The following is an 18,779-nucleotide window of genomic DNA, read 5'->3' as shown; positions in this document are numbered from 1 at the left end:
TGTATTTATAATGTAATTTTTCGATTGTTCTTTTTTCCATGCGGTATGAAATATTATATAATTTTGTGAAATTTTATGAAATTATACAAAGTTTTATGAAATTTCATAAAATTTTACGAAATTATATAAAGTTTTATAAAATACTATAAAATTTGATAAAATTTCATGAAAAAATTTTCTCCCAGGAATAGTCTGAATATATCACTAAAATTGTAGTAAGTAGTATCAAAAAAATTTCTTCTGCTAAAAAATTATACAAATTAAGTTCTTCTTATTTATAAACACTTACTTTCCGAGTCGAAAAGTTTCAGGATTACTCTGAACTGAATAAGCTGCTAACCATTTAGAAAAATAACAAATTTTGTTAATTTAATTAATGCAAAATTTACACCTTTAATCAAAAAATTGAGAATATAAATTATCGGTCAAAAAAAAAAAAAAAAGATGAAAACAAATCCGCTAAAAATCACGATAAATTGATTATTTCAAGGTTGTTTTTATTCTTGAATAACATCTTTAATTTCAATCTTTATTTTATATTAATTATTCAAATGTCACTAATTGTGTCTTGTGTGCTATTTCTTCAGTTCCAAGATTCTCAAATTTACTAGTCAAAAGAAATTTAGTATTTTGCAATTAATTGCACAAAACTTTCAAGTATTTATTATTGAACAATTTAAATATTACGCTCATAAAATAAACTGTAAAATATTAAAAAAATATATCAATTACAAAAACAACCATCGATATTTGTGATTTAATTGATATATATAATTAAAAACGCAAGATGTATAATCTTCTGAATAGAAATTATTGACTATGTTAATCATCGATCCGGAAGTTGTGCATACAGACGGCTGATAATAACGTTAATATTACACGTGCGTCAATTATTGAAGAGATGAATGAAGATAAAAAATTACCGATATATATAAATTTTTTTACTATTGTTTTCTCAAGGAAGTGATCACGTTATATCAACTAGTTTATTTTTTAAATAAATAAATATGGATTAATCTGATGCAATTGTGGTTAACTTTTGTTGAGATTTTATGTATTATTTAATGAATTATTTATCACCAAAAAAATTCGAGCGCTCGTATTTTTTTATAAACTAATTAATATCTTACGAGTTATGAATGATTAATACTACTAAATTTATGTAATTTTAATGAGAGATTGTTATTGATTCACAGAATAAATTATCATTAAAAAATTATTATATAATTAAAACAAAATAATATTTTTAAATAAATTTAATTAATTAATTATGAGTTTACCTTTTCATAATAAAGTAATGTTGAAAGTTTATGTAAATAAGAAAATAATTAAAAAGTTCACTCATATCACGAAGTGCACACGCGATCAAAATAACTTTTTTTTGAATTGAACAAATTAAAAAAAAAAAAAAATACAATTAAAACAAACAACAAATTGATTTTTACAATTAAACGTCCTGGCGAATCTGGTATGGGGAATAATATTAGCAAAGAGCTGACGACCCGTACCCGCCTCGAAGCACACGATGGATAAGAGTATTAAGCTAAATAACTTGCTAGTATTGCATGAATAATATGAGAAGGGGTCACTTCGCGGTGAGTACGTCTGTCGTCTGTCAATCTCATCTGATGTGATCTGAGTACCGCGAGTAAAGCTTTATTGCTTTACCTCAGGGACGTCAGTTGTATTTTGTATTGGGCCCCTAATATTATTGTCATTATTGTTGTTATTAAAAAACTAAATTGGGCACCCACAAGTATATCTTCTTGCTTTTTCTATTTACAAACTGTCTTATCATTATTACATATATTCTTCTTTGTCACTTCCCCCTTAAACTCTTTTTGCTTCTATTCAATCGTTTATTCAGTCAACCAATTTTTTTTATTACTTTCATTTCTTCTTAGCTTATTATTTTTTATTGTGCCTTCATTATTTTATGACTCTTGTAGTTTTTTTTTTTTTTTTTTTAATTTAATTTCCAAATAGATTTTTTTATTAAATACTTTTTTTATGCATACCTCACACGCGAATAATTTTATCGGGTTTTATTTAATTAATTTGTAATTTATTATATGTAATTATTACTTTTTTGAAGTGTAGGATGTATATTTAATTATAAGTAATTTTAATTAATAACAAATTATTATTATTATTATTTTTATTTTTATTTCTTCACTAAGAGAAAAAATTTATTTTAAAAAAAAATTTAGCAATTTTGCAATAACAAATTACTTTGTCGAAAATTTTAAACAATTTTATTTTTTCGCTGAAGAAATCGAAAATTTTTCACTGTAACTTTCTTGTTGAAAAAAAATTCTTTGAGATTTAAAAAAAAAAAAAAAATTAGACAGACAACTTGCAAATTTTCAGTCAAAATTGATTCTTTTCAAATTTAGAAACATTTTTTTTTAATGGGAAAGTTACTGAGAAAATTTTCAACAAATAAATTTTTTTGTCTCAACAATGCCTATTTTTTCGTAAGAAATTTTCTCTCTTAATATATTGTAATTATTATTATTATTATTTCGCGTTACAGATGCCATAAGGGCGTATCAAAAAATTTTCTTCGGGAATCGACGTAGTTATGCGTAAAATGGGCAGAAATGTAAAAAAAAATTTTGGTACAACCTTATGGCACCCAGGGTACCTACCGGGAGCCATAAGGGCGTACCAAAAAAATTTTTTTTCGGAAAACAACGTATTTTTTACTTGAAACACGTAGAAATGAAAAAAAAATTTTTTCAAATTTGAAATTTTTTAGTACGCCCTTATTTTTACTCTAAATGCATAGAAATTATGAAAAATTTTTTTAATTAACTAAAGAAATTATCACAAATTTCAAAGTCCAAAAAATTTCGATCAAAGTTAATTTCAAATTTGAAAAAAATTTTTTTATCATTTCTATGCATTTAAAGTAAAAATACGTTATTCCCAAAAAAAAAAATTTCTTTTGTACGCTCTTATGCCTTTTCAAGGGTATTTTTTCCGGGATGCGCCCTTATGACATTAGTAACGCGATTTAATATTTATTTAATCATAAAGACTGATTTATAATACTTTTAGATTTTTTTTTCATTTAATTGGCTATCAAGTCTAATACAACAATTTTTTTCTTTATATTTTTAGGTTGTATTTCCCTTCAGGCATGAACAATTTCGTCACAATTCCTATCAAAATTTGTCATTAAAGATAAATTTGACTGAAAAAATAATTCGTTTATTGTGACAAAATTGTTTATGCTTGAAGGGAAATACAGGCTAACAATACAGAGCAAAAAATTGTTGTATTAAATTAAAAGAATAATGATTAATATTAATCAATTAATTAAGTCTAAAGTAATAAGCAATAAATTAAATAAAAAAAAAAATTGATTCACCTTTAAAGTGTAAATGTGCATAATAAATAATGAACTAATAAAAGTAAATATTAATAATAATAATAATAAAATAAACGAAACTAATAAAAACGTGACAATGATAATTTACAAGGTAAATATAAGAGTAGATGAAAAGTAAAGTGACAACCTTCGTATGATTGTCACGTACCATCTCTTACAGTTAATATTATCTAAAATAAAATTAAATGCCCGGTGTGTTCAAGAGTATAGTAGTAACTCACTCAACACGATGGATCTTAATATTACCAATGATATTAACACTTATATATACATATTTGTACATAGACACATCACACATTACACGTGTTTAATAAATAGTACTCAGCTAAAGCATTAGATAATCATAACAATAATTTGCATAACAAGTAAAGAAGATAGACGACCTTCTGATATTTATATGTTAATTCCTAATATAATATAAACTTAAACTAAATTGTTTAATCAGGTAAAATAAAGCCACCGGTAGTTTGGTAACTTTAACAAGATTTATATAAATAATAAAATAAAATAATGCGGATTAAAAAATTTTAAATATTAAAACCCTGCACTTTGCTTAAATTATTAGTTAAATTATTATAAAGGACTTTATTCACTTTAGTGACTGATGGTTCAGGGCAATCATCCTATTGATGTGTTCCATAGGACCATCAATGATATAACATAGTAAGAAAAGCTGCCCAGATATAAGAGCCTGTATAATATATATTAATTCCCTTTAAATATTGTACTTTTTAATTTCTCAATAATAAATAAAATAAATTGTTAAAATTTGATTAAAATTAAATCTAAATTTAAATAATTGAAAATTATTTTAGTATTGATGATTATTGTAATACGTTCCGTGAAATGTTAAATATAATTATTTTTTTAAAATGATTAAATTGACAGGATGACTTAATAATGATCCAAGATGATTGGTCAAAAATTGAAGGAACAATAAGTGGAGCAATAAAACTTTACTAGAGTTGCATGTTATTCTTTATAATAGGTATATACAGATATGTATATGTATATGTATACACACATTGTCACTTGGTTGGTAAATTTGCAGTATCAACGCTTGACAGTGGGATAATAACCCAATTATATGTCATTTACACGTGACTCATATTGTCAATTTGTTCATGTCCGGTACACGACATTCTAATAATCGTACATACGTCTTGCGCAAATATACACGGTTATAAGGTATTTCGTTCTATTCGTTAATGAAAGGGCGCCGGGTATTGAATGCGTGACAATGTTAAATATCACATACTAACTGTCATTTCGCAATATTTTTATTTTATGCTTTGTGTATCATTCAATTTTACTCTGTCCATGGAAAAATTTATTTATACTATAAATAAACTGATAATTACAATTTTAATGGCTCGGAATAAATTTTAAATGACCTTTAAGATGCAGAGAAAATTTTTTCCAAAAAAAATTAACTTGAATCATGAGGAAAATTCTTGAATCAATTAAAATTTATTTAAACCAAAAAAAACTTCTTTAGTTTAAGAATTTTTCTACTCAAATCAGGAAGATGAAGTTCTTCAAATTAAGGAGGTATTCTGATTTAAAAATTGGATTTTTTTTGCATATTCTCATCGTATAATCCTATAAGAATATGTCCCTAAAAGGATCTTTTGGAATTTAAATTATTTTTAGAATTACAGCTAATTTAGTTAAACGACTTTTCTTCAAACTTTAAGCGCGAAATTACTTTTTTAAAAACGGTGTGCATGATATCTGAAATTCTACTCAACCGATTCACTTGAAATTTTACACGGAGTTTCTTTGTACATCATAGCATCGCACTGCGGAGCGTTTTTAAATGAAAAAAACTTTTTTATATTTTTAAAAAATTGCGAACGGCAGAAAAAAACAGGGAAAAAACAAAACGTATTTTTCTAACCACCACAATTTTTTGAAAAAAATTTTTTTTCTTTAAAACATCTCGTAGTGCGATAGTTAAATCCTTCCTCTTTAAGGATTATTAATTGTTTTCCATTTTTGGTCACTGGAAATATTGATATCCTGCACACTAGGATGTGCCAGTTTTTCATCAGTTCCCACTTTGCCGGATTGCAGTTTTTAAAAATTTGATTTTTTTTAATTTTATCAATGTTTTGTATTATTTAAATATATCAATAAAAAAACATGAAAAAATTTATAGTAAAAGTATCTGTTGTTTTTTAGTAGATTTCATAGAAATCTAACTATTGCATTGTTCCTCATGACGAAACTTTTGAAAAATTTTGCTATATTTCGACTATACTCGTCGAGCTGAGTCGGAAAATGCATATGGTTCAAAAGTTTATATATGTATGTATATATATATATATATATATATATATATATATATATATATATATATATATATATATATCAGATATAACGCGGCTTGTCACGACGATAGCGTCGCTAATTTACGTCGGATCTTTACCAAACTCAACATAATTATTCTACAGATAGATACCGTAGTCAAGTTCGTAGATGAGCTTAATCGGTCAAGTAATTTAGAAATGCCAGGATTTTGAAATTTTCAAAATCATAAAAATTTATATTTCTTCACTTTCTTGCTCGAATAACTCTTGAATGGAATAACTTGTCGAAATTCTATTAATTGCATCTGAAAGCTCTTCAAATAAGCTTTAATTTGAATACCATTTCATATGTGTAGACTTGAAATTATTCAGAAATGCTAGGATTATAAAATTTTCAAAATTATAAAAATTTACATTTTTTTACTTTCTTACTCGAATAACTTTTGAATGGGATAACTTATTGAAATTCTATAGGATGCATCTGAAAGCTCGTTGAATAAGCTTTAATTTAAGTACCATAACATATGAGTAGGTCTAAAATTATTCAGAGACGCCAGGATTCCAAAATTCTAAAATTTTAAAAATTCATATATTTTCACTTTCTAACTTGAATAACTTTTGAATGGGATAACTTATTGAAATTCTGTAAAATGCATCTGAAAGCTCTTTAAATAAGCTTCAATTTGAGTACCATACTATATATTTTGTCTCAAAAGTAGGTCCTATTCCGCTATACCAAATATGAAATTTGCTGTTGCACTCGTTTTACCAAACGTCATCTTAAACTTTAGATTTTTACATTCATTTTCATGAAATCTACTTCCATTTTGGCTGCCGAATGGCCTTTTTGTTTTTTATCGCAACCGAAAAAACACAAATTTCGGGCTTCTAAATCAGAATACCGCCTTAATTTTCTGGATACTTAACTATTAAATTTACAAGATTAATTTTTTCAGATTCTAGAATCAAAAAGTAAAAAGTTTCTTCTTTAATTTTTTAGCAGAAATATTTTTGTTTTATTGAAAGTAATAATAACTTTTAGTTATGAAAATTAAGAAGCTTAAATAACAAATTTTCTTATGTCTTAACCCGTGTATAAAAATATCGTCGTAAAATTGTCGTTTGTTTAAGATCTTAAACGTGACACAAACCAAGACTATTTTGAGATTTTTTAAGACGCCAAAAAAAAAAAATTTCGAGAGCAGATTTTTTTAATTTGGTTCTCGAATTTGTTATGAAAATTAATTTTTAGACGATTTTGTAAGCTCTTTTTAAATTAAATTTGAAATTGTTGAAAACTTGTGATCGGACAATTTTAAGACTTTATTAAGACGCTTCGTTTTAATATTCCGGGGCTCTGTCGCTAATAGCTCATGTTAAAATAGTCATGAAAAATAAAAAAAAAATTTTTTTAAGAATTTTACGATTTTTTTAAGACTATTTTAATACTCTCTATAATAATTTTCCGGGGCTGTCGCTGTGATATCGTCTTATTATCATAAAAAATTTCAAAAATCTGCTCTCGGAAATTTTTTTTGGCGTCTTAAAAAAGTCTTGGTTTGTGTCACGTATAACATCTTAAACAAACGACAATTTTAAGACAATTTTAAGATGACTTTTTTTTTACACGGTAAGATAAACATTTAAAAATCTAAAAAAAATTCTAGACTTTTAGAAATTTTATTCCAAACGGATTGTAAAAAATTACAACCGACATTTTAAATATTGTCGATTAATTTTTAAATTCAAAGTGTCAAAAAATTTTTTTTTGCACTTTTAATAACTAGAAAATAAAATTCAATGTTTGAAAATGAAAAAAAAATATTGTATAAAGAAAATTATACAATATAATTCTGCGCAAACATATGGTTTTTACAAATTAACTAAACTATTAATAAATAACCCTGAAAATGAATAAATTCTTCATATATTGGTAAAAAATGACTAAAATATAAACTCTAGACGTGATATGAAATAAAAAAAAAAAAAAAATATGAAAAAGTAATTAAAAATGAAATAAATTTATCAAGAAATCCCCTTAAACATATATCCGGCCGCGACAGCACTATGACTTTCCTTATACTTCATTCATCGAAGCACTGAGTGGCCTTTGAAGGTTGTTCAGTGAAAAACGAATGGCAAGACGCAAGACTTGAGAGCTGTACCCATGGCTATGTAATGGAACAACACTAGTTAAGACTTAAGACCGGAGAGATCAAGACCAAGACATTTTAACCAACTTTATTCCAGTGTTTGTATGTATGTGGCACATTGTAAAATATATTAATGTATATATGAGATTGGATTCCAATCGTTGCAAATTCCTTTCTAAGAAATTTAGCGCTCAATACCTTAACGCAATCTTCGTTGCAATTCCAACTTAGTACTTGAGTTTAAGTATATCCTAATAGAGAATGTAATCGTTTTATATATAAAGTAAAAATTATTTTTTATACGCAATTTATGTTGCATTATTTAATTCAAAGATAGATTAGTTTTTAATCATAAATCTGCGTAAAAAGTACCAAAATAGCATATCGAGGATATTTTGATTTAAATTTAAATTAATTTATAAATAAGAATATACGGGGGTCCATACAGATATATACGAGATGTATATGGGTTATTTTATCGGGGATAAAGAGTATCAAGCAGAATGAGATGCTATGCTGAGAACTTGGATGTCAGTGACCGCTACGATCATTTATGTAGTGTAGTCTGTGTAGTGTATTTCATTCTGTACATCTGTACGTATGTATGTACGTACACAATATTGTGGATTGGTATTCTGTGCGACTTTCACTTCGCACGTCCTACGTCTTGCCCGCGGGATCCCGAACTGTATGATTCATCCGAACGTGATTCACTGTATTAACTTGGAAATTCCCTGAAAAATTTTTTCAATTACACAGAGAAAAAAATTTTCTTTAAAAAAAAAATTAACTTGAATCAAGTGAAAAATTCTTGAACCAAGAAAATTTTCTTAGTTTAAGAATTTTTCTACTCAAACCAAAAAGATGAAGTTCTTCAAATTATTTACTTAATTCAAGTAAATTTTTTTTCTGTGTAGCTGAAGAAATTAAAATTTTTCTCATAGAAACTTTTTTGTTGAAAAATTTTTTTAGATTGGGGAAAAAAAATTTTGAAATTTTGAAAATTATTTTTTCTAAACCAAAAAAATTTTTTTCTAACAAAAAAAATTTATTGCTAAAAGAATGCATATTTCTTCAGCTCAAAATAAAATTGTTTAAACTTTTCAACAAATTAAATTTTTACAGCATTGCTAATTTTTTTCAAAAGAAATTTTGTCCCTCAGTGAATAATAATTATTTCAAATTTAAATTAAATTCAAATAAAAATATATTTTATGTATATTATATTATACAAAATTTTATATTCAAGTCATCGGGTAAAAATGCCTTAAATAAATTAATAAGCAATTTTATGTTGGTCTATTTAAAATTTTTTTTTCAAATCAAAAAAATTTTTTTAGACAAGAAAGTTACTATGAGAAAAATTTGTATTTCTTCAGCTAAAAAATAAGATTGTTGAAAATTTTCAACAAATTAATTCCTTATTACAACAATGCTCATTTTTGTCAAAATAAATTTTTTTTCTCAGTGCTTTTTTAAGTTTTATCATATCAATTAAAAATTGTAATTTCAATATAATTACTCCTTTGATAAACTTTTTAATTACAATAAAAATTAACGCTAACGATAAATTGGAGCAATTTTATTGAAAATTAGTCCATTAAATCGCTTCAATGTTCTTATTCAATATGCAATTATTACTTTGTACTTTTTAAGTGCCAATAAATAGAAAAAAGATCAAGCCAACCTGTTTAAAAAATCCAGTTACATTCTCTAAAGTAAATAATCAAGCGGTTGACAAATCTCTAAAAATAATCCGCTGTAAAAATGATGAGTTTATTAAATAAAATAATAAAAATAAAACCAGGAAATAGGTAAGTGTATACATATGTAAGATTGCATAAATATCCCGGAGATAAATATACCATTTTCTACTTATAGCCCAAGAGTTTTTTAAACTTGTCTCGGTTGATTGTCGAGTATCCGGCTGTAGAACAATCATGAATGTACTACTCTACACGCAGAACGTGCAGTGGTGATGACGATGAGACTGCCCAGTCAAGAGAATACATGAAAGTGCTACGGCGGGGTGAAGAGACCGGCAAATAACTCGGCTCCTTGAATGAAACTCTCCTCCGGGCTCCAGGTTGCATGTAGATGTGCCTTTTGCTTGCCTTATTCTATCCATTTGCTAAAAAATTCACCTACAGACACACACACACACACACTCAAGTTAGTAATATAACTACACATATTACATTTAAAACTAACAGTACTGGTTAGCGTACCTTACGTACTTATTATATGTATACTTACATACACACCTACATAATCAACATAATCATCCAGTAATACATTCAAGGGAATACCACCATGTGAGGCGCCTCCAACCTCGTGATACAAAATAATAGTATAAAGCACATGGAATCATTTATGGTATCAATATTCTTCAGGAATCTAAAATCAGAATAAATTATTCTTCTTGATAATAAACAATTTATTTTTTTTTTTTTTTTTAATGAATTTTAATGAAACGAACGTCGCAAAATTTTTTTAAATTTTTAAGACAATTAAATTATTATTTATTTATTTGAATAAAGACCCAACAACAATAGCCAACAATAGGGTCACTAGAAAATAAATTTAATGTCCTTTTACAAGATCACATCATCATAAGAGAAGAGGTAAAAACAATAATATTTTAATGAACCTGCATTTTGAGAAAAGGAAAGAAAACTGAAAAATTTTTGATAATATTAAAATTAGCCGACGTTTTTAATTTTTTTGATTTTTTTTTTTAAGAATTAAATTAAAATAAAAAAATATTTTTCAAAAATTGCACGTATAGTTTTTTAAATTTTCTACATGTAAAATTTTTCTTTTGATTTTTTTAAGTAATTTTTCAATATAAAAAATTCTAACAATTTTTAAATGTCGGCTAACTTAATTTTTGTAAATTTTTGTTTTAAATTGTCGTAAATAAAAAGTTGAAGAAAAAATTGATATGTAGGAATTTAAAAAATTAAAAAATTCAGTTTTTTAAAAATAATTTTTTAAAACAAATCTTTTTGTTAAAAAAATAAAAAAATTAATGACATTAAATTTAGCTGTCACTTTATAATTTTTTTTATTTTCTTTAATAAATAAATTATAGTAAAAAAAATTGTTAAAAAATAAACTTGTAGGAATTTTAATAAATTAAAAATGTAATTTTTTTTAAATAATTTTTTGCAATAAATTTTTTAAATAAATTTTTTTCTTAAAAAAATTAAAAAAATTATCAAGTGACAGCTAAATTTAATGTCATTAAAAATTGATGAAAATAAATTCAGCAGATATTTAATAATTTTTTTTAACAAATAAATTATTATTAAAAAAATTGACATTTAGAAATTAAAAAAAATTAAAAATCGAATTTTTTAAAAATCATTTTTTTATTAATAATTTAAATTAATATTCGTAAATCAAATAGTCCATTGTCCTGTGAAATATAAATATACATATATATAGGTACAGTAAGTAGAGAACATATTACCATCCAGCCAGACATACATACAGAATTGAAGAAGAAGTAGGGATAAAACCTGAATGATCCATAGAACCTGGTGTGATTGTGTAGTCTACGTCACTTAGCAGAGGGAGTATGAACAAGAACTTACAGCAGCAACAACGGTGGCGGTGGTGGTGGTGGTGGTGGCGGCAGCAGCAGCAGCAGCAGCAGCAGCAGCAGCAGCAGCAACAGTCAGAGCCAGCTTGTTGGTAAGAGAGACTTGTGGACGGTGGGAAACGGTGGTATGGTGGGGGTTACTGCTTCGGAAATGGCCGCGGGAAAGTAGAGAGCGGTGAGCGAAAAAAATAGTTTTTTTTTTAAATAATTTTTTCCTCCACATTATTCACTGTGTGAGCATAATCTCCTCGTGAGCAGGCGGTTTTTCGCCGGGATGCTGCGGTACTGGCGGCTACTCTGAGCTACTCTCAGAAAGGAATATTGGAGAAGTGTACAAAACAAGTACTAGCAATAATTGTGTGTGTATGTATACATATTTGTATTTATATATTTATATATATATACACTGGACACGAGAAAAAGGAGATAAGTCAGATCAGACGTAGACGTAGAGTACAAGTTGGAATATCAGAAGCTCCAGGGTGAAGGGTTTTCTGTGTTGTGTGTGATCGTGTTAGACTTTATTTTCCCACAGTTAGCCAACGGTTTGACGGTTAGCTTACGACTTCCTGGAGATATCGCGAGCAACTATTTTATTTATATTTATTTTATTTTATTTTATATTTATTTATTTATTTCGAATTAAATAAATTTGAGACGTCTAGTTCTGGTTAGACGTTAAAATTCACCAGAATAATTTAAAATAACTCAAAGTTTATTATTTAATTTAAATATTTGGTTAATTATATCAAGAGATGGCCGGTGACAGTACGACGAACAATGAAATTGGAGAGGGGGTCGAGCAGGGTGCGTCGGTAAGGGGGGAACGGCATTCCAGAGTGGGCGGCATTCTGGAATGCGATCCCCCCGGTAACAGGAATTCTCTGAGTATGAGCGACCAAGCCAACGAGAACACCGACGACGACGACGACGACGACGGTGTTTGTCGCTATGGTGTCAATCCAGCCAATTCTGGGATGTCTTTCATTGAAATTTGCCAGGTAAAATTTTTTTAATCATTTATTTAGTCAAGAAAATAATAATCATAAGTGTTTTTATTTATTTATTTTTTTTTTTTTTTTTTTTAGATACGACTGCAAAACTTTTTCCCACATCTTGCACCACCTTCGTCGCGATATGGAATATGTGACGACAATGTTGAACTGACCGCAGAAATATTGGCACATGATGTCATACGATATCTTCTCAAAGAAGACATGTACCTAATATCCAGGGACTCAATATCTCGCAGCATGCGTCATAATGTTTATCAGATGTTGAACAAACACAGTATCCTGTTTACCAGTATGGTCAATCGGCTTAATGTCGTACCTGATACAGCGTACGAGGCTTTCACGGGAGTTGCCGATGAGTTGTTTTTGCACGGCGAAATAACTTGGGCTAAAATAGTCTGCTTGTATGCTTTTATGGGAAGACTGGCTCTCTGGGCTAGAGATGGTAGGATGCATGCTTTGAAACAAAAATTACCACTGTATGTCTCGAGGTATATTGGTGAGGCCATTGCACACTTCATCAAAGGTTATGGTGGATGGGTAAGTTTGTAATTATAGTACACTGTTTAAAAAAAAAAATAACAAACAATTATTTGGAAAAATGTTTTGGAAGATAATTTTCGTGATAATTATTGTACTTTTTTAATGCTATGTCTGGTAAAAAGTTCATTAAAATATTTTTTTATTATTGGTAATATTTATAAATAGCCATCATGTAATTTTACAAACTCGACTCTTTAAAAATACAAAAGACGGTTATAATTAAAAATTTCATACAAAAATTAAGTTAGCCGGCATCTAAAAATTTTTAGAATTTTTTTTATTGAAAAAATTACAAAAAAATAAAATAAACTAGCATCCTTGCTGTCACTATGTGACTGCTGTGACTTGTGAACTATAAATAAATAAAATTTTGCTTTATTAAATAATGACTTTTGTTAAATTGCACTGTATTTTCTTAAATATTGACGTTTTTAAAGATATAAGCTCATCCCGATGTTACACTCATCAAGACCTTTCATTTGAGTATCCACATGCATTTTGATATATTTTTCATATATACATATATGTAATATATATAAATATATGAAAAATTGATGTGAGTACTCAAATGAAAGGTCTTGATGAGTGTAACATCGGGATGAGCTTATATCTTTAAAAATGTCAGTTTTTCACAAGATAAAAGGTCATTTCTTGATTATGTATCTAGAGATAGATACATATTCATATACCACCCTAAATATTTATCATCATAAATTGAATATTAGTGAGAACGATATGGAACATTAAAAAAACACAATTCCAGGTCAAGACATTTCTAATGATTTCAAATTTAACTATAAAAATTCCATTTTATCATATAAATACACTGGCCACAAAATTTTTCTCATTCTCTTAATAATATAGATAATTTCATTTGGAAAAAACTTGGAAAACTAGAAGTGCAATTTAAAAAAATTTTTTTTTGTTATAATTTAATAAATAAAAAAAAATTTTAATTTGAAACATCGGCTAATTTTAGGATTATAAATTTTATTAAAATTTTACTATTATATCGTTAATTTTGAAAGTTTAGTCTACGAAAGTTTGATTTTTTTTTTTTATTTTTTTTTTATAAAATCCAGTATTTTGTTTTCGCGTGTTTTTGTCTTGTAATTTTATCATTATGTTTATAAATCTACAATAAGCTAATTTTGAAAACACATGCATACTTAGATTAAAAAACTTAAAAAATAGATTTTAAACTATTAATTATTAAATTTTTTCATAGACTTGATTTTTAATTTCAAAATATTTTTTTATACTAATAAGTTACTTAATTTTTAACAGTGTATTTGTCATTATTATTATTATTATTATTATTATTATTATTATTATTATTATTATTATTATTGATGTTGAGTGAATTGTATTTTTTAAAATGCTTGTTTTAATTTTTAGGAACAATTGTGCATAGAATATCCAGTCGCAGAAGAAGTTAGTGGTGCAGTGTGGAGAAGTTTACTTATGACTGGTGCAACGCTTAGTCTGGTTGCTACTATTTTAACTGTCACTGCTTGAAAGTAGTCTGATGATTATAAATTTTACAAAATGTTTTTTTTTTTGCTGTGAAATTCCATTTTTTAAAAATTTATCTGATTTAAAAGTGAAATTTTAAAACTTCTCAGTTAATTTTTATATTAAATGTTCAGAAATAATTTTAGACAAAAATTTAATGAAATTTGATAATTATTTTTAAAAATAAGAATAAAAAACTTTAAAATTTATATATTATATATAATCATTGAGCTTTACTGTTATATACAACAGTAATTAATAACATAAAATAAAATGATCTATTTAATAATTGAATTAATCAAAAAAATAAAAAATTGATCGCGTACTTATATCCTGTGATGATATTTCTGAAAATGCATAACGAATACAATAGCGTTAAAATGATAAGTCATAAACGTAATTTTTTATATTAATAAAAAAAAAAATATAAATTTAGAATTTTAAATATATTGTATGTAAAATTTGATACTTTATTTCGTGATGACAAACTGGAAATTAAAGTGCGTAATTAAAAAAAAATAATAATAATAATAATACAAGTATTATCTTAACGATCATGAACACAGCAATGCAAATATATTTTTTTTATAATTTAAATACTTTGAATAGTATGAAAATATTAAATAATTATTCTCCTAGGTTTTTAATTAATTAATTAAATTGAACGATTTTGGACATTAAAAATTTCAATAAAATTCACAAAGTAGTAATTTTAACTACTTTATTTTTATTTATACTACTATTATAGTAATGACTATTCGAAATCAATAATTTTATGAATATATATAGATATATTTAAAAGCCAAATAAAAATCTCAAAATTATATTGAATTTAGGTAGATGCAAACTATTTGTATTTATTCAATAATTTATTTTAGGTAGAAAATAACAAATTTAATTGACGAATTACAATTTAAATTTATTAAAATAAAATGAAATAAGTTAATTATAATTAATCAAAGCTATTAATTATAGATACTTTTTTCATTTTTTTAATCTTTGATCAGTAATTAACGAATCGATAACAACACTGTAAAAGTGTTGTTATTTTGCTAAATTTTTTTGATAATTAAATTTATAGCAAAACTTTTGTACGAACTTGATAAATAAAAAAAAATTTTTTTCAATAGTTATTGTTTTTTTTTTCTTCCATCTTTTGTCCTTAAAGGGGATAGCCACTGTGAGGATCGAAAAAATAGGTGATTTTCCTTAAAAAATTTAAAAAAAAAATGGCGACATTAAAATTTTTTTTTTTTTTTTTTTTTTTTTTTCATTTTTTGGATTCAAACAACCCTAAAAAATCTTAAAAATCAAAATTTTCAAAATCCCCTACGTGCAACTATAGCTACTGAATAGACGAATACGGAAAAAAAAAAGTTAATTTCAAATTTGAAAAAAAAATTTTTTTTCATTTTTATGCATTTAAAGTAAAAATACGTTGTTTACCGAAAAAAAATTTTTGGTACGCCCTTATGGCGTATTTTAAAATAATTTAAATTAAAAAAAAATTTCTTTATTAAAAATAACATTTTTAAATATTTAAAAAAATTCTATAAAAAAATAATTTATGGCGATTTTTTTTTGAGAAATAATTAACAAAATTATTTATCATTCCAGTCTGAAGAGACTGACTCCTAAGAATCCCTTCACAACTACCCGTCAACGTCAAGGGGAAAATCAGGATCAATCGAGGTAAAACAATTATTTATAAAATTTAATGTTTAAAAATAATTTATATTCAATAATAAACTCTAAGTTTTATTTATTTATTTTTTATGTTACAGAACCGAAAACACATCTACAACTTACTAGAGAGAAGGCGTCGAGACGGAGTCAAATTAAATTTCGGAATACTGCAAGAAACGGTAAACTCGATCAAACGACCAATCCAACGAAGGGCAGGATGAAAATTTTGAGAAAAACGATCGACTTTATCGGTAGGACAGAGAATAGCATCCTCTTACTACAGCATGAGATACTGACGATCGAACGAGAAAATCGACTTCTGCAAGCTGAATATAAGCTTTTGAAAATTTTTATTTTGCGTAAAAATATTTTTTAATTATATTTTTTAGTTCAGGGTATTTAATATTTATTTTTTTGCAGTGATGAGCCTGGGAGGAGACGACAGTGATTCCTCGGATGAGGATGCGGAAGAAAAACTCGAAGAAACACCCGAAGAACTCGATTCTCGGTGAGTCGACAGAGTCGACGGAGTCTTCGGAACCAACAACATCATCGTGTTATCAGGAGTCATCGGAGTCCGACGATTTGATTATGTAAAAAATAATAATTCAATTTGTAAATATGTAAATTATGTAATTATATATATAATAATTAAGAATAATGATTTAATACATGACTTTGAGAATAAAATAAAAAAATAAAAAAATTAAGAATACGGTAGACCCTGAAGGCCATCCGTGCAACTTCCCGCTAATTCCATGCCTAGGTGCATAAAACTGCACTAATGATGTTTTTGAGCTCTTTGTCAATTTTTTGTTCAGATCCGCAAGAGGTGACTTTGATAATTTTTATTTTGGAAAATATTGACATTAGAGGAAAAATTTTGAAACAAAATTTGTAGCTTAAAGTATTAGCTTTCCAATGAGTCCTCAAACATACAATTATTTTGATTATTTTAAATGTTATGGCCATTTTTTAATCCGAAAATTGAAAAAAGAAAGGAATGACCTCGAGATCCGCAAGAGATGACTTTGAACTCTGATATCTTGAAAACTATTGGTCGGATCATCACTTAACATAAACAAAAGTTGTAGCCTAGAGTCTGCAGTACAACATAAGCCCTCAAATGATTCTCTATCTCTAATAGCGTAAAAGTTACAGGCCCTTAAATAAATTTTCCAATTCCACCCTGTATCTTAATCTCGATAACTAAAGTTATAAATTTTTAAAAGCTCCGAAATATTTTCTCTCCATAATTCACCCGGACATTTTAATTTACACGATACGTTAGCTTGTAAAAATTTTCAATCAGTTAAATGCTTGATATTTATATTTCCGTATCCGTAAAAAAAATAAATAAAATTAACGTTGGGTAGAAAATAGGTTGGGCGAGGGGGAGAGGCTTGAGGAGCTGGGGCGAGATAAGTCTTAGATAAGTGAGGGGAAAAATAATAAAATGAAATAGTAAAATAGTGGAAAATGGTAGTTAAAAGTTACAAGACGATTTGTTGAGTAATCCCAGAGCGTTTGTAGAGCCTTGGAAATGGGAATCGTGAACGGTGTGATAATTGTCGTGCAGTTGTCGTAATGACAATTTTCAACGTCGTGTCACATCAACAGCTAAGACGACTTAGACAGAGACGGAGAAAAGGGGCGGGGGGGGGGGGTTAACGCGACTATGATGAAGACGAGGATTCAGATCAAGATGCAGACGATTCTGACGATCTGCTAACGGGAGAGAGCGTTTAAGGGTGACGGTAATTACCCCATTGCATCGCCTGAGTCTTCGGAGATGCAGATTGCGTTAGTGTCATTCAATAAACGAGGTTTGGAATTTTTTTAAAATCAAAATTCTCATTTTAGCGTCTTTAAATGGTCATAACCAGGGCCTGGAAGTTGGGGCGAACAATTAAACTTAAAAATAGAGCAAATTTAAATTAATAATCACAAGCGAAATGACGATCGCGAGCAAGTTCAAGCGCTTAAATACTATACTATATTTTAAGCATAAAATGTCAAAATAAAAATGAGGTTGGCATCAAAACACGTGGGCTTGAACAATACAATCTGACATCAACGACAAAACTATAGAATAAAAATCACAAGTACAGGATAATGTGAAATATTTACAAATGTTTCATGAAATTTCAGATAATTTTTAGAAAAAGTCTCCGCGTACAGATTTAGGCTAGCCGAAAGAGGAGCAAAATTTTAGAAACGGATTTTAATACTTGTGTGGTAGACAACAGTAGATAAAAAAAAAAAAATAGTTGACTTAAAATAATTCCGGTCAAATACTTGAAATTTATAAAAAATATAATTTTTATATTTTTACACTTTTTTCTATTAAGCTTAACTTTTTGCTGGTAGATATAAAAAAACATATTCTCTACAAAATTATCTCGAAATATTTTTGGCTCAGACAAGTTCAAAAAATGTTACACAATAATTTCGGTTAAAAACTTGAAAATAACTAAAAAATTAGGTTTTACATTTTAATTTTTTCCTGCTGATCGATTTAAGCTCAAGTCTTCGGTGGTAATTATAGCAATC

General features: G+C 26.9%; 2 protein-coding genes across 5 annotated transcripts in view; one reads left to right on the top strand and one right to left on the bottom strand.

Moving 5' to 3' along the window:
- The window catches only part of LOC141532626 (synaptic vesicle glycoprotein 2B), a 28,934-nt gene extending 27,638 nt beyond the window's left edge, over nt 1-1,296 (bottom strand). Inside the window, exon 1 of the mRNA XM_074251076.1 lies at nt 1,281-1,296. The gene's annotated coding sequence lies outside the window, so the exon portion shown is untranslated. The remainder of the gene's footprint in view (nt 1-1,280) is intronic.
- A 10,261-nt stretch (nt 1,297-11,557) lies between these two features.
- LOC141532554 (uncharacterized) lies at nt 11,558-14,749 on the top strand. 4 transcript variants are annotated; one of them, XM_074250948.1, is made up of 5 exons: nt 11,627-11,644; nt 11,728-11,832; nt 12,223-12,470; nt 12,558-13,022; nt 14,424-14,749. In XM_074250948.1, the coding sequence occupies exons 3-5, from the start codon at nt 12,225-12,227 to the stop codon at nt 14,541-14,543; spliced, it is 831 nt and encodes a 276-aa protein (XP_074107049.1). In that variant the 5' UTR covers nt 11,627-11,644; nt 11,728-11,832; nt 12,223-12,224; the 3' UTR covers nt 14,544-14,749. The 4 variants fall into 4 exon arrangements, with proteins under 4 accessions (XP_074107048.1, XP_074107047.1, XP_074107049.1 ...); XM_074250947.1 differs by lacking the exon at nt 11,728-11,832 and having other exon boundaries at nt 11,558-11,644; XM_074250946.1 differs by having other exon boundaries at nt 11,577-11,832.
- The last annotated feature ends 4,030 nt before the right edge of the window (nt 14,750-18,779 follow it).

This window comes from Cotesia typhae, unplaced genomic scaffold, assembly GCF_013202065.1.
Source record: "Cotesia typhae breed Kobodo isofemale line unplaced genomic scaffold, CoteBio_Ctyphae contig_65, whole genome shotgun sequence".
Classification (NCBI taxonomy): domain Eukaryota; kingdom Metazoa; phylum Arthropoda; class Insecta; order Hymenoptera; family Braconidae; genus Cotesia; species Cotesia typhae.
Note: the sequence above shows the minus strand (reverse complement) of the source record. Positions and strands in the feature narration are given on the sequence as shown.